The sequence below is a fragment of the Lepus europaeus genome, chromosome 8 (assembly GCF_033115175.1).
Source record: "Lepus europaeus isolate LE1 chromosome 8, mLepTim1.pri, whole genome shotgun sequence".
Classification (NCBI taxonomy): Eukaryota; Metazoa; Chordata; class Mammalia; order Lagomorpha; family Leporidae; genus Lepus; species Lepus europaeus.
In genome coordinates, this window is record NC_084834.1 from 120,009,370 (window position 1) to 120,036,780 (window position 27,411).

Here is a 27,411-nt window from a genome sequence, read left to right on the forward strand (position 1 = left end):
AACCTTGGCCGGCTTTCACAAAACAGTCTCATGGTAAGCAGATGGTATCACTCTGCAGCTACCAGAAGTCAACCAGCAAACTATCTTGACCATCACACACACACACAAAATGTCGCTGTGACCTTTGCTTTGGGTCAGCCCACTCTGGCTTTGAATGGGCCACTTCCGCCTCGGGGTGGTCATGGCTTTGACTGAGCTGCAGCTTCAGGATCATCCTGGGAAAGCCAGGCTGCTTCTCCTGTTATTCTATAACCTATAATTTTTATTTATTTTTAGGAATATTTATGTATAATAAATATGTATTTATTATTCTATAAATAATGAATCATACTTCGGATTCATGATCCCATTGGTTTGAAATTTCCACTGAACATTCCGCTCTCGTCTGCGGCTGATCCGGGCACTATTCTGGCACCCACTAAGCTGAAAGCTTTCTCTGCGTTCTTTGGTCAGAATTGTGTTAGCTGAACCAACCAAGATTTCTACAGCATTAGCAATGGTTCCTGCTGGTAACCCTTGGTCCTCATCCTTTAGGGCACCAACAAGGTTAATGTGGCTGCTCTGCTATCACAAGGTGATGTGGCTAGCATCTCATCTCTTCTTCAAGTCCGTTATCCATTTGGAAAATGCTGCTTTCTTTGGGACAATGTTTCCCTAAACTTTGTGAAGCATCAGTGAGTTCACCATTTTCCCATCCAAGTTTGCCATCAATTGGATGTTTATTCTTGCTTCAATTTTAGCAGAAGCCGGTTGCTTTGAGAGGGACTCATTTCAAACTGCTGTCTTATCCTTCCTAGTGTCTCAGATGAGATCCTGTTCACGCATGCTGAACAACTTAGTACAAGCTCATTTTTAAGGTGCAAAATAGTTTAAACACATGCACAGTTTTTTTCATACATACCTTTTCCATGAACCTTTTGAAGATCATTCGTGCTGCTTCCCAGCACTTGCTATGACCCTCATTTTGCATTTATCTGTGATGGCTGAGTTGGGCTCCTCTCCCCTGATAGGCTGCAGAGACCATGAGAGCAGAGCTTTATCACTCTGGCTCTCTATGGAATCCACAGGGCCCTGCCCACTGCCTGGCAAGGCAAGGACGCTCAGCCAAGGTTCATTCAATGCAAAAACCATTTATGATGAATTACGAATTATGAGATGAATTATGGCACTCTCCCCTCCAGGAGGCACAGTTAAGGTTTAAAAGGACATTTTTTTGTTTCAAATCCATACTTTATTATATATATTTCTCATCTAATCTTTACAACAATGCAGTGGGAACCCACTTGGTACATAAAAAGGCAAGGCACGAGGAGTTGAGGACCTTTGCTTACTCATATCTTGGCGGTGGGCACTCGGCAGGGGGTGAAGATGCTGTTGGAACCCCAACATCCCATGCCAGAGTGCACGGCTTCAAGTCCCGCTGAGCTCGGCCTGGGAGGTAGCAGGTGATGGCTCAAGGAGTTGGGTCTTTGCCACCCACATGGGAGAACCGCAGTGAGTTCTGGGCTCCTGGCTTCAGCCTGGCCCAGTCTTAATTGTTGCAGGCATTTGGAGAGTGAACCAATGGATGGGAAATCTGCCAGTCTGTCTCCCTCTTTCTTTTTCTCTCTCTACCTTTCAAATAAAATAAATAAGTGAATGAATTAAAACATTATTTTATTTTTTTAAAAAAATCACAATTCTGGTTAAGGATCCATGAAGGATACAGACTCAGGTCAGATTCTAAAACTCAAGTTCAAAGCTACAGCGTAGTAGCATCTGTCCATGACACGGAAGCCTAAAGGAGAGAACTCATTCACCTGTGAAGTTGGCTTTCACGTTAAGTTCCCGTTCATGCAAATCTAGATATACCTCCGTAAAAGTGAGCACAATTTATAAAACACTGATGCATGGAGACCAATACAAACTCTGGACAGACGCGATGTCACAGAACTACCAAATGTTGAATGAGCACTCAGAGAGCAGGAGCTGGGTGTTACCATTCTGCTCTCTCTGTTATTCACAGAAGTCAACTCTGAGCACGAGGAAGAACAGAGATTGGTGGACTCGTGATGAGTTAAAGCAAGCTGCCCCCTAAACCTCAGCTACAGGCTACAAAACTCATTTCAATGTATCCAAAAAGATTTCACCGTTCAGCAGTTTTCTCCCTAGGTGATAAGGGGAGGTTTGCAAAGGAACTCAAGGACGGATCTCTGCTCCCAGGTACCAGGACCAGCTACTGGGGAAGGAAAGAGTAACTGCACAAATACTTGGAAAAGTGTTCCTCAGGCCAGCCGTGGCCAGCGGGCACGCAACGTGCTCATGAGGACACAGGGTGACCAGCAGACTCTCATCTTCTCTTTTATTGCATGCTGGAGGCTCCAGAATCAGCTAAAGATATGGTTATGGCTAACAGTAGCAATTGCTACCTGCCCATCACCGGGGTTTCCCTGGAGGCCCCAGTTCTGGGGAGGGGGACCAGTTGGGGGTATGGATCTGCCCACACAAGAGCAGGGAACTAAGGGATCCACTATGCGTTCTAGACAGGTGACCAGTGTCCGGCTGCTGTGGCTTTCTGCTGTTAACGTGCAAGCGGCTGTGCCAGCTCCTGGACCCTCGCAGAACACTGTGCTTTCAAGGCCTCCGGCTTGACTTTAAAGACGTCTGGGTCGTAGTAGACAATATGCATGGGAGACCTGGAATGGAGAAAAGAGGTCAACTTGAAATGAGGTGCACTTGGCCGGCGCCGCGGCTCACTAGGCTAATCCTCCGCCTGCGGCGCCGGTACTCCGGGTTCTAGTCCCGGTTGGGGTGCCAGTTCTGTCCCGGTTGCCCCTCTTCCAGTCCTGCTCTCTGCTGTGGCCTGGGAAGGCAGTGGAGGATGGCCCAAGTGCTTGGGCCCTGTACCCCATGGGAGACCAGGAGAAGCACCTGGCTCCTGGCTTCAGATCAGCGCAGCACGCTGGCCGTAGTGGCCATTTGGGGGGTGAACCAATGGAAGGAAGACCTTTCTCTCTGTCTCTCTCTCACTAACTCTGCCTGTCAAAAAACAAAGAAAAGAAATGAGGTGCACTAAAACAGAACTGATGTGTTCCCAGCTCCCAGCATGTGCACCTGGCACTGTGATGCCCTGTTTTGGTTTTCACGACCCCTAGTGGACAAAGAGAGAAGGCTCAGAAAAGTTAGAAGAATGATGGATGGGGACCGGCGTCGTAGCACACAAGATAGGATACCACCTACAATGCTGGCATCCTGCGTGTGCACCGGTTCCAGCCCTGACAGCTCCACTTCCAATCTAGCTCCCTGCTAACGCACCTGGGAAGCGAGGATGGCCCAAGTATTTGGACCCCTGCCACCCATGTGGGAGACCCGGATGGAGTTTCAGACTCCTAGCTTCAGCCTGGCCCAGACCTGGCCGTTACAGCCATTTGCGGAATAAACCAGAGGAAGGAAGATCTCTCTCTCTCTCTCTCTCTCTCTCTCTGTGTGTGTGTGTGTGTCTAACCGCCTTTCAAATAAATAAATCTTAACCAAAAAACAATTTAAAAAAAGGATGATCTATGGCCAAATCCGGATTTGCATATCTTTCTGATTCTACAGCTTTTGCTCTTTCAACAACAAGTAAATTCTGGAAGTTTCTCCATCATTTTGGCAAGGTTAAAACAAGCCACCTGGTCCTCGGGCACACTAGGGGAAAAGCACACCTTTGAAATGCACCATCTGGGGACCCCACTGCCCCCTTCCCATCCTCAGCCCTCAGAGAGTGGCAGGAGCTTTCACGGCGAACTTTATTTTGCTCAAGGTCAAGCACGTGATGACATTTAAAAAAGACTTCATGCGAACCAACACATCTCCTTTTCCCTGAGCTCAAGACCTCCACAGCTTCTCCTGCCTCTCCTAGGTTTTCCTGATGATGCTCAAAGGGGGAAATCAATTGTTATCTCCTGGAGGTAACAAAATGAGGTGAGGTCCAGGCAAGTTAAGAGGTCCCTCCTCACCCCCCCCCAAAAAAAAAACAACAACAACCAGAGGAAGAGGCACTTTCTTCCCTGTTAGGCATATTTCCTTATTTATTTGAAACAGGTCATATGTGTGCATGATACAAAAATATTGAACAAACACAAAAGTCTAGTTCATGAGAAACAAGTCTTGCTCCTGTTGCTGGCTTGGGCATACACTTCTTCTTTTTTTTTTTTCATTTGACAGGTAGAGTTATAGACAGTGAGAGAGAGAGACAGGGGTCTTCCTTCTGTTGGTTCACTCCCCAAATGGCCTCTGCGGCCGGCGCTGTGCCTGTCCGAAGCCAGGAGCCAGGTGCTTCCTCCTGGTCTCCCATGAGGGTGCAGGGCCCAAGCACTTGGGCCATCCTCCACTGCCTTCCTGGGCCACAGCAGAGAGCAGGACTGGAAGAGGAGCAACCGGGACTAGAACCCGGTGCCCATATGGGATGCCGGCGCCGCAGGCGGAGGATTAGCCAAGTGAGCCAGGGCGCCGGCCCCTGGGCATATACTTCTGAGTCGCCGTGGGCACAGGCAGACGCAGGCACAGTTGCCGTCTTATACAATCTCCGTGTGTTATGTACTCTGCTCTGTAGTTTGTTTTACTTACCAAGATGTTGCATAAATCATTCCTCACTTGACTGCTAGAGCTAATCTCAACACCCAGCCCCCAACCCCGTGATGCTAGGCTTACGTTTCCGGTAATAACACCATGGCTTTGCCATAATAACCTAACAAGGGAGGCAGATGTTTAAGAACTCATTTGTGCTTCTACTACTCTTTCTACTGGTCTTACAGTCACCCTTCTCCCTCTCCCCGCAACCCCAGCCCTCCCTGTCCCGCTCCGGCCTGAAATCCACATACCGGGTGTTTGGATTAGCCAGTTCTTGAATTCTGGGCGATACTTTTGGATGAATAGCGGCGTATGACACTGGCCAGCAGGCGTCACGAGCAGGGAGGTAATCTTGGTGAAGGGGCTTGGACTTAGCCAGAGCTATTATTCGAGGGCTGGCTGTGGCAAGCAAGGCGGCAGGGGCTACCTAGGGTGGGAACAGACAGACAGGAATAGACCCGAATTTTGCCACTTCTCCCTGTCCCTACGGCTGCACCCCTGCTGGAGTCACCACCTCCCCAGGGTTATTCGGTAGACTCTCCGGTCTCCCTGCTCCCACACTCACCCTGCACCATCCAGCCTCACCTGTGCAGTTGCACCTGCTCATCACAACGGTACCTCCCAGCCCAGGTCAGACCACATCACTCCAGGCTTCCGTCCTGCATGTGTGGCTGCTCGGTCTGCTCACGGCCTCACAGGCTCCTCCTGGTGGTCCCCAAGCCCCCAAGGGACCTGCCGGCTGCCCCTCCCCCACTCCTTCTGCCTCAGGACCCTTGCACTTACTAGCCCTGCCTCCCTCAGCCTCGGCTCTTTCGTGTTTGAAAGGAGCTGGACTCAGCTCTGGCACACAACTGGTGGGGGCCTGATGGTCTCGCTTTGAAAACCGCATAGGCCCGACTGCCTTTGTGCTGTGTTGCTTCATTGGAGAAATTTGAAGGATGACACAGCTCCTAGCCTTTGCTCTCATTCAGAGTTAGGACGGACAGCGACCCTCCCCTCAGGGCTCGCACCTTGCTCTGCACACATCCCAGGAGTCTGTCTGTCTTCCTGGCGTCACTCTCTCTGAAGGACTTCTGTTTTGGGCTTTTAAACCCCTAGGCAATCACTGTGCATCCCAGCCTGGGGACTTCTGCTCCTCCCTCTGCTCCTGGCTTGGCTGACTTCTTATTCCTTCAGCTCCAAGGTTCCCTCCTTAGAGCAGTGTTTCCTGACGACCACAGCTCACTCGCTGCCTATTTTACCGTCCCCACGGCACCTGCCACTCCCCGACTCTGATTACCTAGCGACTTAACTCGTCATTTATCTTCCTTTGGGAGCACGGAGCTCCCTTTTGTTCGCTGGGAATGGAGCCTGGCACCCAGTAGGCACTCAAACACAGTCAAAGCTCGCTTCACAAGGGGACCCACCCCAGAAGGACTTCTTGGCCAGCTTTGCCATTGTGGGAATGCCAGAGTTCCTTCCACATTGAACACGGCTACAACATCTCTCCGAGACACAGTCCTACGGGCCCAGTGTCACACATCTGTGGTGACTGAGACACCACACGACACGTGACCGCCCAAGGCTCAGGAAGGCAGGCCCAGCGTCAGAGCTGACGTGGTGAGGCTGCCATTTGAACCCAGTTCCTGCTGACCCCAAGGTCCAGGCTGTTGCCCTCAATGCCTCTGCTCTTCTCCGTATCACGGAGCCGAGTCTTTCTTCCTGCCGCAGCCCTGTGGAGGCAAAATGGTACCCTAGGATCAAGCAGAAAGTGAGTGGGGGGCTTACCGGGCGGATGGGCCTCTCATTTCTTTCTCTTTCATAGCACAGACCCTCCCACTTCATCCTTGGGTGGGCCAGGTCTATGATTCTTGGAGTTGCAACAGCGTTCAGGGTGGACACTGATATCTTGGTATTAATCTAGGGGAGAAAAGGAAAGCAGTAGCTGTAAACAGCAGGTCCCTGCACCTGACATGGTCAAGTTCATGATGACAAAGCAGGGTCTGCCGTGTGGACATGGCCATCCAGCAGAGAGGGTGAGACTCTTACAGGAACCCCTGGCCACGGCTTTCTCAGGCGAGACTGTGGATCCCAGCCCAGCGTCTCTGGGGCTGAACTGTCAGCGCTGTGCAGGAAAGACAAAGGTTGCTGTGGCTAGCAGGCGTGCTGACGTGGGCAGTGACAAGCTCAGCCCGGCCCGGCCCCTGAGAACATCAGTGGGAGGCGTCTCCATTTATCTTTATATTAGTCTCGCCCTTTGCATCCTGGGACTTGGCATCTGCAAAACTCACATACAGTGGATTCAGGGAGCTTTCTTCCAGCTGACGTAGATGGGAAAAGAAACCAAACCCCAGGGGGAGAAAGGTTCCACCAGGCCCCAAGTCATTCCTCGTTGTTGTACCTGAAAAATCGTCCAAATCCCATGACTTTCTCTTTCAATTACTTGCACTCAAAACGTACCACAAGCCCTTAGAAGGGAATACAGCAAATAACTGGGAATATAAAATAGGGCTTTAACAATGGATGGAAAATAACACATGAGGTCTTTTTCTAAATCCCTTCTTGTGGTGTTTCAAGAAGGCTTTTGCGTGGATTCATTCATGGTGAGCATCATTTTCGTTTCCATTTTACTAATGGAAAAACAAGGCGCTGTGAGATTCAGTCTCCTGTTTAGGTTCACATTCTTAGTAAAGGCTGAGCTGGCAGTCAAACCAAGGTTCCTGCCTGTCGGGACAACACCGTGAAGTACTGGTTAAGCATTTTGAGAATTTCTTAGGAAAACAGGTTTGTGTCTTATCAGGCTCTGGGAACATGGAAGCACTATGTGGCAACCACTGCCTTAAATTAAGGCTTATAATTTAAAAGGAATAATCGATGCATCACATAAATATTTCTCAATTATACTATGTAAGACACAACAAAGAATAATAAAGCACAATTTCTTCCTTAACCAGTGTAGCTGCTGACCTAGAAGAAGCCATAGATCTACAGGCAAATGATTAAGATTACTGGAAGAGGCGGTAAACAAAATGTTTAGGGGTGTCAGAGGAGAGGTGGGAGAACTCTGGAGGGATCCTCTTTTCAAGGATAAAAAGATGTTGGACTGGACCCTGAGAGAAGTCAAATTTTGACAAAGAAAGGGAGGGTGAAAGACAGGGAGGATTGAGGCATGGCAGGTAAAGTCACTGCCTGCAGCACCTGCATCCCATATGGGCGCCGGTTCGAGTCCCGGCTGCTCCACTTCCAATCTAGCTCTCTGCTATGGCCTGGGATAGCAGTAGAAGATGGACCGAGTCCTTGGGTCCCTGCACCTGTGTGGGAGACCTGGAAGAAGCTCCTGGATCCTGGCTTCATATCGGCACATCTCCGGCCCTTGAGGCCATCAGGGGAGTGAACCATCAGACGGAAGACCTCTCTCTCTCTCTCTCTCTCTCTCTCTCTCTCCCTTTCCTCTCTCTGTGTAACTCTGACTTTCAAATAAATAGATAAATCTTTAAAAAAAATTAAGTCTTATAAACTGTTAAAATTATAAGCAAGATAATGAAGTTCCAAGTTGAACTTAACAGCCTAAGAAAACATTAACTTTCAAATGGGACTGTTATTTAAATTAAGAACATACCCCCCACCCCCACCCCCAAGAGCCTTTTCTGCATACAGAAGTCACGCTCAAGAACACCTGGCGACTCACACCCCAGGCTGTGGCAGCTCTTTCCAGTGCCTAGAGATTCTTAGACACTTCCATCACAGAGGGCTGGAGTCTGAGCCCCACCCCGACCACACCTGTAGCTGCAGCAGTCCATAGAGTGGGACCACAGGGGGATCCCGTGCCTCCCAAGGCCAAGCCATAAAAGCTCACGCAGCTGCCACCTGTCCCCAGAATGCTCCCTCCTGGGACACGCCAGCTTAGCATGCTCTGCAGAACAGCTGTGACACTGAGAGAGGTCTTAGCCACGTGGAGAGGCCGTTCGAAGTTCTCCTGAAGCTGGTCTTCAGTTCCTCCCAGCCTAAGTAGCTTAGGTGCTATCGTGGACTGAATGTTTGTGTCCCTCCCCGCTCAAATTTCTATGTGGAAGCCCTGACCACCATAGGGGTAAGTTTAGGGGTGGAACCTTTGGGAGGTAGTTAGGTTTAGATGAGGTCCTGAGGTTGGAGTCCCCGTAAAGGGATCAGTGCCTTCATTTAAAAAAAAAAAAAAAGGAAGGAAGGAAGAAGGAAGGAAGACCAGAGGTTGCTTGTGCTCTTGTGAAGCAAGATGGCGGCCACATGCACACCAGGATGGGGGCCTTCGCCAAGGACAGAATCTACCAACACCTTAATCTTAGACTTCTTGACCTCCTGGACTGGGAGAAATATGAGTAAATGTCTTGCATTTGAGCCACCTACTTTATTCTGTTAGGTTACAGCAGGTAGGAAGGAGCATCCAGATGATTCCAGCCGCCTACCATTTGGTACCCAAGCCACTGGGGATTTCTCAGCTGAGGCCCTAGACGTTATGGAGCAGAAACAAGGTACACCTGCTGCCCTGTCAGAATTTCCGACTCACAACATCTTTCAGCATAATAAAATGGTGGTTGTTGCATGCCTCTAAGATTGAGAGTGGTTTGGTACAAAGCAACAGACAGATCAAAACCTTAAGGCTGGGCTCTCTATATTGGTTCTGGATTACCTGGATTTATTTTCTGAGCTGGTCAGATTTCAAGGCATTAATGAGCTATTGGTAATGTTAAAAACCAAAAGACATTGGAATCCACGGCATGCGATGACAAAACAGAAAGCAAGGCTTTGGGTGGCCAGTGGCTGCTCCCAAAGAGCACTTTAGGGACACAAAGACATGTAGTGGGTTGGTTGCTTCTAAGTGCACTGGAGAGCTTGAAGAAAGGAATGATCTGTTCAGGTCTTGAAATTCCCACCGTCAGGTCCAGAAAAGGAGTGAGAAAGCTCCCATGGTGACCCTAAATGAAACGTTTGTCTTCTCCTGTCACAGGGCTGAACATTTTGAAAGCCAAACTCAAAATCTAGTTGTGTGGGTGTGTGACTTACAGTGAAAGGGGAATCTCAACCTTGTACGGGTAGAGTTAGGACAAAGATTGGGAAGGAGCGGAACCTTGGCATTGCCACAGGGGTCGTGGGCAGATTTTCATGAAGCGTGGGACTCCAAACCCCTAAATCCTGCTGAGCCTTGCTTGCCTTAGAACGAGCCTTGCCTCCCCTGGGGAGGTTGGAGTCCCCTTGCCCAGATAGCTTCAGGAACTGTGGACCTCTCCCTACTACCTCTCGTTGCTTCTGGATCTATAACCAGATCCAAGTCCCAGTGGCCATACACCTTCATGGATGTCTCCACAGTTCCTACAGTTGCTTAAGGGCCAACCCTGGAACACATCCCTTATTCTTTATCAATCATAACGATTCAGCTCTCTGACCCAATCCTGATTGATAAGTTAGACTAGGGGCAGTCATCAGAAAAGTTCGTTTCAGGGGAAGGAGAGATTATGCATGAGAAAGGAAAACATATGCCTAGAATTAAGAGGGTAGCCTGGGCACACTTACGTCTTTTGGAGGGACATAGTCTGGGTTTGTGCCTTTGGCTATTGAGAGTCGTAAAATCCGGGGTGAAGGATCAGAGAACCGGAGAGACTCTCTTATTGCCGAATAATCGCTGAAGGGCCTATGTGCAAATGGAAATATGAGATATTAGAACTGCTGGACACAGGAACAATCATGGGAGTTTTCTTTGCTACATCAACCTCCAACCAATTATGCATATGTTTCCTACCTTAGGAACATCTTTCCCACAATCATTATCGATTTTTCTACCATATCAGTGTTTCTTGAAAATTGTACTATGATCCACAGTAAGAAGTAAGTTTTATATTGTGATACGGAATATGTGTTTGTGTTCTTAAAACAAACTGATCATGAAATAACATTTTCCCTGTACCACATATTCCACTTAAAAATTTTTCGTTTTGGGGCTGGTGCTGTGGTGTACTAGGTTAAGCCTCCACCTGTGGCGCCAGCATCCCAGATGGGCACTGGTTCAAGTCCCAGCTGCTCCACTTCTGGTCCAGCTCTCTGCTATGGCCTGGGAAAGCAGTAGAAGATGGCCCAGGTGCTTGGGCCCCTGCACCCACGTGGGAGACCTGGAGGAAGCTCCTGGCTCCTGGCTTCGGATTGGCCCAGCTCCAGGCATTGTGGCCATTTGGGGAGTGAACCAGTGGATGGAAGACCTCTCTCTCTCTGTCTCTCCCTCTCCCTCTGTCTGTAACTCTGCCTCTCAAATAAGTAAATAAATACATCCTTTAGAAATTTTTTTCATTTGATTTCATTAAGAAAAAACTGATGTTGATTTCATGATCTATTATGGATGGGTTATGACCTGAAGTTGAAAAATACCTCAGTTCCTACCTAAACCTCTGGGGTGGAAGGGGGTTGCTGGGTGGGCTGGCATTTGGCAGAGCGGTTAAGACGCAGCTTGGGCTGTCCTGACACGTGCGGCCCACCTCAGCATGCCTGAACTCAAGTCCCGGCTCTGCCTCCGGTTCCAGCTCCCTGCTAATGCTCACCATAGGAGGCAGCAGCAATGGCTCAAGCAGCGGGGTCCCTGCCATCGCGTGGAACAACTGGATTGAGTCCAGGCTCCTGGCTTCCGCCTGGCCCAACTCTGGCTGTTGTGGACATTTGGGAAGTGAACCACTGGATGGGAGATCTCTGCCTGTGTCAGTCTCTCTCTGTGTATCTCTGCCATTCACATAAAATGAAAAAAATTTTTAAAGAAAAACAGTCTAGTTGCTACAGAGGACCAGGGCCAGTCTCCTCTGTAGCACACCTTGAGACGGAGGGGCACTCACTCTTTCTAAATAAAAGTTTTAAATGATGTATTCATTTATTTATTTGTACTTCTTTGAAGGCAGAGGGACAGAGACAGAGAAAGGGAGAGAGAGACAGACAGAGGCAGATCTACCTGCTGGTTCACTCCCTAAGCACCTGCAACAGCCAGGGATGAGTCAGGCTGAAGCCAAGAGCCTGGAACTCACTCCAGACCTGCGACACAGGTGGCAGGGACCAGGCTACTTGGACATCACCTGATGCCCACCCAGGGTGCCCATCAGCAGGCGCTGGAACTGGGAGCAGAGCTAGCACTCAAACACACACTCCGGTATGGGATGCAGGCATCCCCACGAGCAGAGACTCAGCTAGGCCAACACCTGCCCTGAGGACTCACTGCCTAATCTTTTTTTTAAAGATTTATTTATTTGAAAGTCAGAGTTACACAGAGAGAGGAGTGGCAGAGAGAGAGAGGTCTTCCATCCTATGCTTCACTCCCCAGATGGCCACAACAGCCGGAGCTGCGCCAATCCAAAGCCAGGAGCCAGGAGCTTCTTCCAGATCTCCCACATGGGTGCAGGGACCCAAGGATGTGGGCCATCTTCCACTGCTTTCCCAGGCCACAGCAGAGAGCTGGCTCAGAAGTGGCGCAGCCAGGTCTCCCACCAGCGCCCATATGGGATGCCAGCACTTCAGGCCAGGGTGTTAACCCATGGTGCCACAGCACTGGCCCCCTCACTTTTTAATCTTACTGCAGATCCTATGTATGTGATGAGTCACTGCTGGTTGCTGCTTTCAAGACTTTGGTTATTGGCACAGGATGTGCCAACTTTTGGATCTCCAAGTTTTTTAAGCTTGGAGTTGAGTTTTTTGGACATGTAACATTTTCCATCATATGTAACATGGTTGGGGCCACCTCTTCTTTTTATTTTTTAAATATTTATTTATTTATTTATTTGAAAGTCAGAGTTACACAGAGAGAGGAGAAACACACACACACACACACACACAGAGGTCTTCCATCCAATGGTTCATTCCCCAGTTGGCCACAACAGCTGGAGCTGTGCCGATCCAAAGCCAGAAGCCAGAAGCTTCTTCCAGGTATCCCACATGGGTGCAGGGGCCCAAGGACTTGGGCCATCTTCTACTGCTTTCCCAGGCTGTAGCAGAGAGCTGGATCGGAAAAGGAGCAGCCAAGACTAGAACCGGCGCCCATATGGGATGCCAGCACTTCAGGCCAGGGTGTTAACTACTGCACCACAGCGCTGGCCCCCACCTCTTCTAATACTTATTTTCCCCCTTGATCGTTCCTCTCCTGTGGGATTCCCATCACGAGTATGCTGAGCCCCTTGCTGGTGTCCCACAGCTCTCTCGGACTCTGTTCGGGTCATCCCACTTTTCTCCTTTCTGCTCCTCAGACTTGGTCACCTCAGTTGACCTGTCTTCAAGTTTGCCATTTCTTCCTTCCATCTGCTCAAAATCCATTGTTGAGCACCTCCAGGAATCAGCTACAACGCATGCCGCTGAGGCCAAGCTCCCGTGGAGCATTATTAGGAGTGTGTCGTTCATGAAGCACCTGCTTGCTTCCCCTCGCACAGTCCCAACAAGCTTGGCACTCTATTTCCAGTTCACAGAGATCACAAAGGAAGCTGATTAGAGATGATGTTCGTTCCCAACAGGATGAACACAGGGAAAATTATGAGAAGTGAATATCTCATAATATCAAGTCAGAAAGTCAGGCCAGTTAGTCCAAGGAGGAACTGTTCTTTGTACTTAAACAGCTCCTGGGAGGTTTTCTGTATTAAAACATTATATAATAGTGGATATTCATAATTAAGATTTTATGCCAGTGAACAAAGATTATATGCATGTTCCTTAGCAGGAGTCTGGTGGAAAAACAGGGATACAAACTTAAACATACAAGAAGGATGGGGCTGGTGCTGTGGTGTAGTAGGCTAAGCCTCCACGTGCAGCACTAGCATCCCATATGGGTGCTGGTTCATGTCCTAGCTGCTCTTCTGATACCAGCTCCCTGCTTATGGGAAGGCAGTGCAGGGTGGCCCAAGGGCTTGGCCCGCTGCACCCATGTAGGAGACCCAAAAGAAGCTCCTGGCTCCTAGCTTTGGATTGGCTCAGCTTCAGCCATTGTGGACCTTTGGGGAGTGAACCAGAGGATGGAAGACATTTCTCTCTCTGTCTCTCCCTCTCTCTGTCTGTAACTCTACCTCTCAAATAAATAGAAATTTAAAAAAATACAAAAGGGAGTGTCACTTATATGAAATGTCAAACTCAGGTCTCTCCAAAACTAGTGACAGAGAAAGTATTCCTCTTTTATAATCATGAAAAGTGAATGCACATTTTAGCCAAGTTAGCAGGTGACAAATAAGCAAAGGAAGAAATTTTGAGGGAGGAACTGGCCATGATCTATGGTGGAAAAGACTCTGCTTGCCCAGGCAACCTCTCTCTACGTGCAGGAACCCTTTCCCAAAATCCATGTAAAGTCACCTTTCCAGCTGCGCTTGAAAACTTTCAGAGTTTGGGGTGGAGATGGGGCTCCTCTTTCCCACACAGTCCCATCCATTCCTGGATGGCTGGTCAGGAAATTGTCCTATTTTCAAGGGGACATCTGCTGCCCCTTAAATGCCTTGTTCTACTTCTAGGTCTAGGATCAAGATAACATCTCTTTCTTCTTTCAGATGCCAACTCTCTAAACATTCGCACACAGCTGTCGCTGCTTTCTTGGTCTCATTTCTATGCTAAACATATCCCTTCTCTTAACAATTTCCTGTATGACACAGATTCCAGAAGTCACAGCATTTTATTTATCTCCTTCTGAAAAGCCTCAAATTTACTGTCCGTTTCTTAAGCTACACCATCCATACTGGACCCATCCCCCTGGTATGAGCTGATTAAAGTAGAATGCAGGAGCCAGTGGTATGGCGCATCAGGTTAAGCCATAGCCTGCAAAGCCAGTATCTCATATCAGAGTGCTGCTTTGAGTCCTGGCTGCTCCGCTTCATATCCAGCTCCCTGCAAATGTGCCGGGAAAGCGGCAGGTGACGGTCTGAGTGCTTGGGCCCCACCACCCACGAGGGAGACCCAGATGGAGCTCCTGGCTACAGCTTGGACTGGAACAGGCATTGAGACCATTTGGAGAATGAACTAGCAGATGGAAGACATACTTAACTCTGTGTGTGTGTTTGAGAGAGAGAGAGAGAGAATGTCCGTTTTTCAAATAAGTGAATAAATCTTTAAAAAAAAAAAAAACGAATGCAGTATTATTGATTCCCCATTTGGTCATTGTACATATCCAGTAGTGCAAACCAACAGTGATTAGCTTTCCCAGTAACCACATCAAGCTCTTGCCTCAAAGGGGGAGTTGCCACCTAAGCAGTCCTTTGAAGACAAGGAGAAACTCAGCATTCGGTGCAAAGGGAAGAGCGCTGCAAAGCCCCAGGCATTAAAGAACATCAAGTTCTACAAATTACAAACACCTGCCACGTCATTCGCCTATTTCCTTTTGAAGTAACACCTTGACAGTAGGCACTCCATTTTGGAGCACTTGAGACTCCATTCTGGGAAGGTGCCCCCCCCCCACACCGTAAGGCTCTGGTCTGAAACTATGATCTAAAACAGTTGAACAATAGCAGTCCACTACATCACACTTGGCAGAGCATAGAAACCCCCAGCATGATCGCTCAAGCTTGGAAGTGGATAAGCTACACCTGGATTAATGTCAAGATTATAATTGGAATTGTTAAGATTGTAACTGGTATTGTCAAGATTATAATTGATACTAGTTTCCCATAGGTTTTAGGTCAGCTTGACCCCAGTAACCATGTATTCCCCCCTGATCCTAGAAACCATGAATTCCCCTCCAGATTTTGTGGTTTTTGCCTTTATAAACCCTGTTGCTTTGGGCTTCAGGGTCTAGAGTTCTTTAGGGCATGAGCCCACTCTCCACCGCCGGCAATAAAGGACCATCAAATGTTATCAATGCGTGGAGCTCCTTTGTTTGCACTCCCTCAGGTACAACACTTTCAATCGGCAGATAATGGCAAGGGTTGGTGTGAATTTTAGCTTCACCACAGCTTGAGTTAAATGTGATTATTGATGATGCATTTCTGATCACCCAAGAGTGCTGCAAATATTTTGTGTTTTACCCTGACGCTGTGGAAAGCAAGCAGACTTTCAGCTCACGAAATTGCAGTTACTAAGGTTAGGATGCTGACACTTCAGCTCTTAACCAAGAGACTCGGGCTTCTGCAGAGTCCCAGGACACTATACCTGTCTAGCAGATACTGTATTTTGAACCTGTTGGGCTGGGCCAGCCTCAGGATCCTTTTGGACGGCTGGGTAAACAAGGCAGGAGGAGGGATCTTCCAAATCACAGACGCTCTGCCACAGCTGTAGTAATATTGATCCCTGCCAGTAACAAAAGAAGAAAGCGAGAGTGAAATGAGCATAAGTTCAAATTATCACAGCATTTCCAATACTGATCTGCAGGCCGAGGGGAGCAGGTATGACAGCTGAACTATTTTCACACGGAGAGAAATGAACTGATTTATAAATGATAGCAGACATCACATTTTAGTCAACTTCTTATAATCCTATTCAAAATAGATCACTGCCTGCAATAAATAAATTGTATCTTCTAAATAGACCCAAAGATAGTCTGATGGAAAGGGAAAAAATCTGTGGGGCTGGCACTGTGCCACAGTGGGTTAAGCTACCGCCTGTGACACCAGCAGCCTCGATGAGCATTGGTTCGAGTCCCAGCTGCTCCACTTCCAATCCAGCTCCCTGCTAATGTGCCTGGGAAACAGTGGGAGATGACCCAAGTGTTTGGGCCCCTGTACCAACATGGGAGACCAGGCTTTTGGCTCTTGGCTTTTGCCTGGCCCAGCCCGGGCTGTTGTGGTCATCTGGGGAGTGAACCAGCAGATGGAAGATCTCTATCTGTGCCTCCTCCCTTGCTGTAATTGTGTATCAAATAAATAAAATAAAATATTTAGAAAAGAGAGAAAACTTGCTGATTTTATAACTAAATACTTTCTTTAGCATCTACATAAATAATTTAAAATTTTAAATATATTTGTAGTTAATAGGATCAATGACATTAACACTTCACTTTATGTAATGAATTCTGAGTTTAGGAATAAATTCTCCTTAATCGTGGTGCAGAGATTATTTCATCATTATTTGGGTTTGTTAACTAGAATTTTATTTAGGGGGCCGGCACTGTGGCTCACTTGGCTAATCCTCTGCCTGTGGCGCCAGCAGCCCATATGGGCACCGGGTTCTAGTCCCGGTTGCTCCTCTTCCAGTCCAGCTCTCTGCTGTGGCCCGGGAAGGCAGTGGAGGATGGCCCAAGTGCTTGGGCCCTGCACCCGCACGGGAGACCAGGAGGAAGCACCTGGCTCCTGGCTTTGGATCAATGCAGCGCTGACCATTTGCGGGGTGAACCAATGAAAGGAAGACCTTTCTGTCTCTCTCTCTCACTGTCTATAACTCCGCCTGTCAAATAAAAATAAATAAATAAATAAAGGAGAGAAAAAAAAAGAATTTTATTTAGGATAAATAATAATGTTCTTCATGTTATCCTGAGCCTCAATATTCCCTTAATCAAACTATATTACGTCATCAGTGAAAAGGGAACTGGCTCTATTTCAGATCTGGTCTTAATTCAGACCACAGTCCCACTTCTGATCCTTTTCCAAAGGATTTCCCTTTAGGAGGATTCCTTTAGGAACCCACAGGTGGGGATTCCTGTCTCTTGGCCCGCACCTCTAGCTGCTGGTCGTGCTATAAGTCCTCCTCTGTGTTTAAGCCTGTGTGTTCCTTGCTTGTGACCACTCAGTCCCTGCTACCAGGCACCTGTTTTTTGAATGGTTGAATAAAATGTGGCAAAGCCATACAATGAAATATTAGTCAGTCATTATAAAGGACGAAGTGCTGATGCAAGCTCCAAGTCAGACAAACCTTGTAACACTGTGCGACATAAAAGCAGCCCGTCACAGGCCAATATGGTATGTGGGTCCTTTCATACAAAAAGCCCAGAACAAGCAAATTGGTAGAGATAGAAAGTGGATCAATGGTTGCTTAGTGTTTGTGGGAGTGGGAGGAGGATTGGGACTGCATATTGATGAACTCAGTGTTTCTTTTAAGGCAGACAATGTGGTCTAAAATTAGATCTTGGTGGTGGTCACATAAGTCTATGAATATATTAGAAAACACTGAGTTATACAAATTTAAGTGAGTAAATTGTATGGTAAGTGAATTAATGTCAACAGAGCTTCTTTATTATTTAAAGAAAGCTTCAAAGGACCTAACTGCTGTGAAATAATACAACTATGTCCCAGAAGAAAGCCTGGGAATGTTTGCAAGAACACAATCTAATCCAGTCAGGTAAGATTTACAATGATTGGTACCCAATCAAAAATTACCAGCTATGCAAAGAACCAGTAAATTATGGTCTATGGTGAGAAAAACCAATCATTAGAAACAGACACAGGGATGACATGTTATCAGATTAGTAGGCAAGAATGTTAAAACAACTATTGTAACTATCTCCCAAATGTTCAAGAACGTAGACAAAAAAAACAGAGCATGTAAAGTAGAAACATGTAAATGATATAAAAATACCAAATTGAACTTGAGAAGAAAATAATAATACATGAGAAGAAAAATACCCTGGGTGGGATGAGTAGGATTTGGGGCAAAAGATTAGCAAAGACAAGAGAGAGAAATAAAAGAGAGAGAGAGAGAGAGAGAGAGAGAGAGAGAGAAGGGACAGATTCAGTGATCTGGGACAACTTCAAGTGTCTAACACAAAAGATGGACAAGTAGCTGTACATTGTTATTTAATGCTATAATTAGTAATCCAATGGTAGTTTTTTTCACTTTGTATTGCTATATGGGCAAAATGTTGAAAACTTTACCCAATATATACTAAGCTGATCTTCTGTGTACAAAGAGAATTGAAAATGAATCCTTACATGAATGGAAGGGGAGAGGGAGCGGGAGAGGGGAGGGTTGCGGGCGGGAGGGAAGTTACGGGAGGGGGGAAGCCATCGTAACCCATAAGCTGTACTTTGGAAATTTATATTCATTAAATAAAAGTTAAAAAAAAAAAAAAAGATGGACAAGTAGCAAAAATATCTGAAGAAATAATGGCTGAAATTTTCCAAAATGGATGAAAATCATAAATTTGGAGAACTACAAAGTTAAATGAGCCCCACATAGAAGAAACATGAATAAAAAATCAAGGAGATCATACTAAATTTTTTAAAACCAAAGAAAAACATCACAGCACCATAGACAAAAAAACATGCTACATACAAAGAAACAAAGAAAAGGTTAATAGTTAGTGTCTCAGCAGAAACAATGGAGGGACCAGTGCTATGGTGCACCAGGTTAAGCTGCACCTGCTACACTTGCATCCCATGTCTAAGCACCCGTCGAGTCCCAGCTGCTCTGCTTCAGATCCAGGTCAGCTTGGGCCATCTTCTGCTGCTTTCCCAGGTGCACTGGCAGGGAGCTGGATTGGAGGTGGAGCAGCCAGGTCTTGAACCCAAACCCATATGGGATATTGGCAATGCAGGAGATGGCTTAACCCACTATGCCACAGCACTGACCCCTAGAAGATCCCTTTTTCTATATCTCCCTCTCTCTCAGTTACTCTGCCTTTCAAACAAGCAAGTAAATCTTTATAAAATAATATTGACTTTAAAAATAGCAGTATATTGTGGGGTTTATGATATATTTAGAAGTAAAGTGTACTATCACAATAGGACAAAGGCCAAGTGGAAAAATGGAAATATGGAATTACTAGGCTTTTACACTATACAGGAACTGGTATCAAATTACTTGAAGACAGATTGTGACAAGTTAAAAATGTACACTGTAAATCCTAAAGTAACCATTAGCCAACAAAGCAGATTAAAATGGGTTTATAAAGAGCACCAGTCAATCCAAAAGAAAGCAACAAAATAGAGAAAAGGGAACAAAACCTTGATGGAATAAACAGAAAGCAAATTGCAAAATAGTAGCTTTAAACCTCAGTGTATCAATAATCAAATTAGATATAAATGATCTAAACACCTCACTTAAAAGACAAAGATTATCAGATTGGGTAAAGCCAAGGTCTGACCATATGCTGCCTAAAAAATTCACTTTTAATATAAATACACAAATAGGTTAAACATAAAAGGATGAAAAAATATGTTATGCTAACTAATGAAAAAAAGCTGGCATAATTATATTAACCCCTGACACGGTAGATTTCTGAGCAAAACATATTTTAAGTGAAAGTAAAGAAAATAAATTTTATAACAATAGAAGAATCAGTGCATCAAGAGGACATGATTCTAAACATGCACACATCTGAAGACAGAACTTCAAAGTACATAAAATGAAAACTGATAGAGCTGAAAGGAGAAACAGACAAACCTACGCTTCTATCAGATTGCAAATACTCCGTGCCTTGTAGTAAGTGCCTGGCCTGGGGGGTGGTTAAGATGCTGGTGAAGATGCTGGGGCAGGCCTTGTGGCATAGCATGTAGAGCTGCAGCTTGGGACACCCACATGTCACACTGGAGCTCTGGTTTGAGTAGCAGCTACTCCACTTCTGATCTAGCTCTGTGCTAATGCACCTGGAACACGGCAGATGACAGATCCAAGGATGTGAGTCCCTGCTACCCACTTGGCAGACCCACATGGAGCTCCTGCCTTTAGCCTGGGCAGATGGGTTTTCTTGCTCTTTCTCTCTCTCCTCTCTCTCTCTCTCCTCTCTCTCTCTGTCTCTGTCTCTCTCTCTCTCTCATAAATAAATAAATACTTTTAAAAATAAAGTAAAAAGCCAAATTCTTCATCATCCAAAGTATAACACAAGTTTACAAATGCGACATAGTAGATCTTGCACTGGAAAAGATTTACCAAGTGGGTGGCAGGTGCAGCAGGTGTAGCAGGTTAAGCTGCCACTTGGGACGCCCACATCCCATATGAGTGCCAGTTTGGGTCCTGGCTACTCTGCCTCTGATCCAGCTCCCTGGTAACGTGCCTAGGAAGCAGGAGATGATGACTCAAGAACTTGAATGCCTACCACCCACATGGGAGGCGCAGATGGAGCTCCTGGCTTCAGCTTGGCCCAGTCCTGGCTGTTGTGGCCATTTGCAGAGGGAACCAGGAGACAGAAGATCTTTCTTTCATTCTCTCTCCATAACTTGACCTTTCAAATACATAAATCTGAAAGAGTTTTACCATAGCATCAGGTTGAAAGAAGACATAGAATCCCTAATCCTCAATAGATTTTTTTTTTTTTTTACTGCAGAAGGACTTGGTTCTATGTTCATACTTCCCGAAACACTCCTGCTGAAGTAACCCGACAACACAAGCACAAACCTGTTAGGCATATACTGGTCAGACACTCTCTTGGGTTGAGCAAGGTCCTCGAGCCTTTGGGTGAACTGAGCTTTCAAAGCACTGATGGGAACAGGGCGAATAGGATCCTGGTTTCCCCAAAACAGTTTTCTGTTAAAAGAAAATACAAAGAAAATGGCAAGTAATTAGCTGAGGTGCTCATACACATCTTAGAAATGACTCTTAACAGCTTCTATATCGATTTTGTTTCCAGACTGTATCACAGAATTTCACAATTTCCAGGCATCAGAAATGAATGAAGAATGTCAGTTAAAATAAGAACAAAAGCAAACTGTTTTTATCCGCTATATTAAAATATGGTGACCAAGCTGAACCTATTAGAGACAGGATTGTTCTGTTTTTGCCATCGCATAATTAACAGTGTATGCTGGGAGCCAGTGCTGTGGCGTGGGGGTGAAGCTGCCTCCTGCAGTGCCGGCATTCCATATGGGCTCTGGTTCGGGACCCAGCTGCTCCACTTCCGATCCAGCTCTCTGCTATGGCCTAGGAAAGCAGATGTCTCAAAGTCTGTGAAATACATAGGACTACTGGGCAAGGTGTGGACAGGAACAAGAATCAGCGCTGGACTAACCTGGAAAGACTTCCCGGGAGAAAGCAGAAGGCACGGGTGGCCAGAAACAAGGCCCATCCTGTGTTGGGGTCCCAATGGAAAGTGGGATTGGCCAAGTCTTGAGCTGGGTGAGTTTGAGCGGAAGCAATCACACCCAGAAGTGGTTAAGTGACACCATGGGAATGAGTGAGAAGGACAGGAGGCAGCCCTGGGAGGTGTCCGGTAACCTCACACCGCACAGAACCACGTCTGTCAGCCCACACGGCACAGAACCACGTCTGCCAACAGCACACGGCACAGAATCATGTCTGCCAACCCCACGCCGCACAGGACCACGTCTGCCAACCCCACGCCGCACAGGACCACGTCTGCCAACCCCACACGGCACAGGACCACGTCTGCCAACCCCACGCCGCACAGGACCACGTCTGCCAACCCCACATGGCACAGAACCACGTCTGCCAACGCATTGCCCCAACCCTTTGAAAGCCCTGGGTCTTCTTTCTGTCACGTTCACTTGTAGTTTTTGATGTCATCTTTCTGTCTGTGCTCTGTGAACATCAGCCAGAAGCATTATTAGAAATAATTCAGATTTTTTTATGTATAAAAATATTACTTTAATGCCAGCATTATGTGTGCAGAGAGTTAAGCCACTACCTGCAGTGCCGGCACCCCACATGGGCACCGGTTCAAGTCCCAGCTGCTCCACTTGCGATCCAGCTCCCTGCTGATGCACCTGAGAAGGCAGCAGATGATGGCCCAAGTCCCCTGGGTCCCTGCCACCCACGTGGGAGACCTGGATGGAGTTCTGGGCTCCTGCCTTCAGCCTGGCCCAGCCCCGGCCATTGTGGCCATTTGCAGAGTGAACCAGCAGATTAAAGTCTCTCTCTTTCTCTATCTCTCTCTCTTATTTTGTCTTTCAAATAAATAAATGATTTTTAAAAGTTTGTGGAAAAATAAGATGTTTATTTTTAAAACATAACTTAAAGGTTAAAAAAGAAGAAAACTGGAAAATCAAAAGACAATTAGAGGGGCCAGCACTGTGGAGCAGCAGGTTAAAGCCCAGTCACGCAGCACCAGCATCCCATATGAGCACTGGTTCAAGTCCCTGCTGCTCCTCTTCCAATCCAGCTCTCTGCTATGACCTAGGAAAGCAGTGGAAGATGGCCCAAGTGCTTGGGCCCCTGCACCTAAGTGGGAGACCCAGAGGAAGCTCCTGGTTCCTGGCTTTGGATTGGCACAGCTCCAGCCATTGCAGTCATTTGGGGAGTGAACCAGAGGATAGAAGACCTCTCTCTCTCTCCCTTTATCTGTAACTCTTTCAAATAAATAAAATAAATATTAAAAAAGACAACTGGAGTGGTGGGAATTTGGCTTAGCTTAATTCATTGCTTGGGTACCCATGTTCCATATCGGAGTATCTGGGTTTGAGTCTCAGCTTTGCTCTGTATTCCAGATAATGTGTATGGGCTGGCTGTAACTCAGTGGTTCCTTTGGCAGCATCAGCTCATGTGCATCCCAGGAGGCAGCAAAGATGGTTCAAGTAATTGGACCCCCGCCACCCACATGGGAGACCTGGATTGAGTGCTGGCTCCTGGCTTTGGCCTGGCCCCATCCTAGCCAATGGGCATCTGGGAATTGAATCAGCAGATGGAATTTCCCTCTTTCTCTCCCCAAATGACTTAAAAATTTATTTTAAAAACATCTATGTGTAGCAGTTATATTGGTAGCAATACCAAGGACATATAAATTTTTTTTAAGATTTTATTTATTTATTTGAGAGATGAAGTTACAGAGAGAGGGAGGGACAGAGAGAAAGGTTTTCCATCTGCTGGTTCACTCCATACATGGCCAAAATGATGGGAGTTGAGCCAATCTAAAGTTAGGAGCCAGAAGCTTTTCCTAGTTCTCCCATGTGGGTGCAGGAGCCAGGCACTTGGGCCATCTTCCACTGCTTTCTCAGGCCATGAGCAGAGAGAGCTGGATCAGAAGTTGAGCAGCCAGGACACGAACTGGCACCCATATGAGATGCCAGTGCCACAGGCAGAGGCTTAGCCCACTACACCACAGCGCCAGCACCAAGGACATATAAATTTAACCTTCAACAATCCATATATAGGGCTTGACCACAGAGTGTAGGAATCTTATCCATACTATACCTGTTTGGAGAATCCATGAAACATAAGAGTCTGACACAGTCACAGTGGTCCAGAGAATTCTAGAACAATGGAACCAGGACTCTTGTGAGTTCAGTGTTCAGTCCACCCTGCTCTGAACAGCTAAATCTCTAGTCTCTTTCAGATCCCACGAGTCAAAACCCACAACAGCTTTCATCATCCCATTTCAGGGCTTCCCTCCTCCAAAATTCTTATACTCTCTTCTCATCTAAAAAATGCTTACTTAGCTGTCATCTCTTTAAAACACTTTGTTTGCTTGGAAGCAGAAATCAGTCTTCAATCTTTCTTTGCCCATCTGGCCAACCATAGCACCTTTGAATGTTTCCTCAAAGGATCCACTTTCCTTTTAATATTTTTCTGTTTTTGCAGTTTTTAAACTGAATATTTATTTGAAAGGCAAAGAGACACAGAGAAATACAGAGATCTGTTACTTGCTGGTCCATTTCCTAAATGCCTGTGCAACAGCTGGGGATAGCCAGGTAAAGCCATCCAGGTTGTCCTTGTAGGTGGCAGGGGCCTCACTATTTGAGTGATTACTTTGCTGCCTCCCAGGGGAAACATTAGCAAGAAGTTGGAAGAAGGAGTGGAGCCAGGACTCAAAATCAGGCACTACGATGTGGGATGCAGGTGTCCCGGGCCACCCCCACCTCGGCTTCTGAGAGCCTGTCTCCTAATTCTCTATTTTTTTGTTTGTTTGTTTCTTTAGATAGCACCTGGGGCTGGCACTGTGACATAGTGGGTAAAGCTGCCGCCTGCAGTACAGGCATCCCATATGGGCGCTGGTTTAAGTCCCAGCTGCTCCACTGCTGATCCAGCTCCCTGCTAATGTGCCTGGGAAAGCAGCGGAAGATGGCCCAAGACTGTGGGCCCCTGCACAGAGACCCAGAAGAAGCTTTAGGCTCCTAGCTTCGGATCAGTCCAGCTCTGGGCACTGAGGCCATTTGGGGAGCGAACCACTAGATGGAAGACTTCCCTCTCTCTCTCTCTGCTTCTTTCAAATAAATAAATAAATCTTTTTTAAAAGATAGCATCACTTTCTTTAAGATTAATTTTATTTACTTGGAAAGCAGAGTCACAGAGAAAGAGAGGAAGGGGGAGGGGGAAAAGACAGAAAGAGAGAGAGAGAGAGAATATTTCATCCACTGGTTGACTCCCCAAATGGCTGCAACAGTTGGGCTGTGCCAGGCCAAAGCCAGGAGCCAGGAGCCAGGAGCCAGGAGCCAGGGGCTTCCTCTGGTCTCCACACGGATGCAGGGGCCCAAGGACTTGGGCTATCCTTTGCTGCTCTCCCAGGCACACTAGCAGGCAGCTGGATATGAAGTGGAGTAGCTAGAACTCAAACTGGCACCAATATGGAATGCCTGCATCTCAGGAAGCAGCTTTACCCACTTCACCACTGCCCTGGCTTCAGGTAGCATCATTTTCACAACTTAATGCTATGCACCAGAGTTCCACCCTCCTTGATTTGTTCAATTATTATTAAATACTGATGATTCCTGGGGCTAGTGTTGTGGCACAGCGGATTAAACCATCACCTGTGATGTCTGCATCCCATATGAGCACCAGTTCAAGTCTCAGGTGCTCCACTTCTGATCCAGCTCTCTGTTAATGCAGGTGGGAAAGCAGCAGAAGATGGCTTGGGTCCTTGCCAGCCATTTGGGAGGCCCAGATTCAGTTCCTGGCTTTGATCTGGCCCAGATCCAACCATGTGGGTACATAGAGTAAACCAGTGGATGGGAGATATATATATCTCTCTCTCCACCCCCTAATCTCTCTAATAGAGAAAATAAATAAAATTTTAAATATATAAGTTTATTTATTTCTGATATACTAATGATAAATAATTGGAATTTGAAATTAAAAACATATTTACAAAATTTACAATATTTACAACACCAAAAATATATGTATAAATTTAATAAAATATGTATAAGATTAACACAAGAAAAACTGTAAAACTCAGATAAATGGAATCAAAGAAGATCCAAATAAATGGAGAGGTATCCCATGTTCATGGATACTCAAAATTAAGACGAGTTCTCAGAGCTTCCTCCTGCCTGGTGTTGGGGCTCAGTTTCCTGGAACCATGGCCCCCAAACGCCCATCTTCACTCCCTCCTCAAACGAAGAAGCTGAGAGCAGCTCCTGGCCCAAAACTGGCAGAAACATTGGCCTCTCAGGATTTGTCAACGGGAAAAAAAGAACAACAAGAAGCAATTGAACATATTGATGAAGTACAAAATGAAATAGACAGACTTAATGAACAGTCCAGTGAGGGGATTTTGAAAGTAGAACAGAAATATAACAAACTCCGCCAACCATTTTTTCAGAAGAGGTTAGAACTGATTGCCAAAATCCCAAAATTTTGGGTAACAATGTTTGTCAACCACTGCTTGGGGAGGAGGATAAAAAGGTGCTGCATTATCTGACCAGAGTTGAAGTGACAGAATTTGAAGATATTAAATCAGGTTACAGAATAGATCTTTATTTTGATGAAAATCCTTACTTCGAAAATAAAGAGCTCTCTAAAGAATTTCATCTGAACGAGAGTGGTGATCCATCTTCAAAGTCCACTGAAATCAGATGGAAATCTGGAAAGGATGTGATGAAACGTTCAAGTCAAAGGCAGAACAAAGCCAGCAGGAAGAGGCAGCAGGAGGATCCAGAGAGCTGCTTCACCTGGCTTACTGACCATTCTAATGCAGGTGCAGATGGGCTAGGAGAGGTCATCAAGGATGATATCTGTCCGAATCCATTACAGTACTACTTGGTTCCTGATGTGGATGATGAAGAAGGGGAAGCAGAAGAAGAAGATGATGAATGAGAAGGAGAGGAGGATGAAGGAGAAGATGACTAATAGAAAACACTGATGGATTCCAACGTTTTTTTTTAATTTTCTCCAGTCCCTGGGAGCAAGTTGCCGTCTTCTTTTTATTTTTTTCCCTCTTGTGCTCAGTCTCCCTGTTTTTGAGGTCTCTCTTCTCTACACCATGGTTCTCACCTTATTGTGGGAAAAATACTTGAAGCAGAATACAATAGGAAAGGAATCTCTACCCCTTTCTGTTCCAAATTCATTTTCATTCCTTTTGTCTTGACAAAAACTGTATGGAATCAACACCACCGTGCTCTGCAGGAAAAAGAAACCCTCCTGCTCCTGGCTCTGCTGAAAGCTGGAGGGTGCCAGGCCACTGTGTAGTAGTGCAGAGAATTCTAGCTTTTCTCCTCCTTTCTCTGTACATTGGGCTCAGAGATTACACTGGGTCTCTATGTGAATACAGGCAGTTAGCATTTACCAACATGTATCTGTCTACTCTCTTGTTTAAAAAAAGAAAAAAAACTTTAAAAAATGGGGTTATAGAAGGTCAGCAAAGGGTGGGTTTGAGATGTTTGGGGGTTAAGTGGGCGTTTTGACAACATGGCTTCTCCTTGGGCATGTTTACTTGTGATGTTTAACGGACATCCTTGCAGTCTAAGATTACACTTCTAAAAATAAAATTCTCTCCTAATGAAAAAAAAATATTAAGACATCAGTTCTTACCAGGTTGGTTTATATTTTCAGTGTAATACCAATAAAAATTTAGTTCATGGATATCAATATACTGATTCTAAAATTTATATAGAAAGACAAGATCTCAAATAGTCAATAAAATGTTGAAAAAGAAAGAAGTCTGGACCAACACTAATTAACTTCAGGACTTAACTATGAAACTACAGAAATTAAGACAGTGTGGTATTGGTGAAAGAACAAACAGATCCATGGGACAGAATATAGATGCTAGAAATAGATCCATGCAAATACAGGCAAAGCAATGAAGTCCATCCAGTTGAGAAAGGATCATCTTTTCCACAA

The 27,411-nt window shown here is 46.2% G+C and overlaps 1 protein-coding gene and 1 pseudogene across 1 annotated transcript in view; one reads left to right on the plus strand and one right to left on the minus strand.

Moving 5' to 3' along the window:
- Nucleotides 1–2,085: 2,085 nt before the first annotated feature.
- The window catches only part of SPMAP2L (sperm microtubule associated protein 2 like), a 47,968-nt gene continuing 22,642 nt past the window's right edge, over nucleotides 2,086–27,411 (minus strand). The window contains exons 4-9 of the mRNA XM_062198939.1: nucleotides 20,797–20,925; nucleotides 15,682–15,819; nucleotides 10,117–10,234; nucleotides 6,358–6,489; nucleotides 4,842–5,017; nucleotides 2,086–2,675 (exon numbers count right to left, since the gene is read on the minus strand). Coding sequence (XP_062054923.1) covers nucleotides 2,561–2,675; nucleotides 4,842–5,017; nucleotides 6,358–6,489; nucleotides 10,117–10,234; nucleotides 15,682–15,819; nucleotides 20,797–20,925 — 808 coding nt within the window. The 3' untranslated portion in view covers nucleotides 2,086–2,560. The remainder of the gene's footprint in view (nucleotides 2,676–4,841; nucleotides 5,018–6,357; nucleotides 6,490–10,116; nucleotides 10,235–15,681; nucleotides 15,820–20,796; nucleotides 20,926–27,411) is intronic.
- On the plus strand, nucleotides 25,649–26,385 carry LOC133765162 (protein SET-like; annotated as a pseudogene).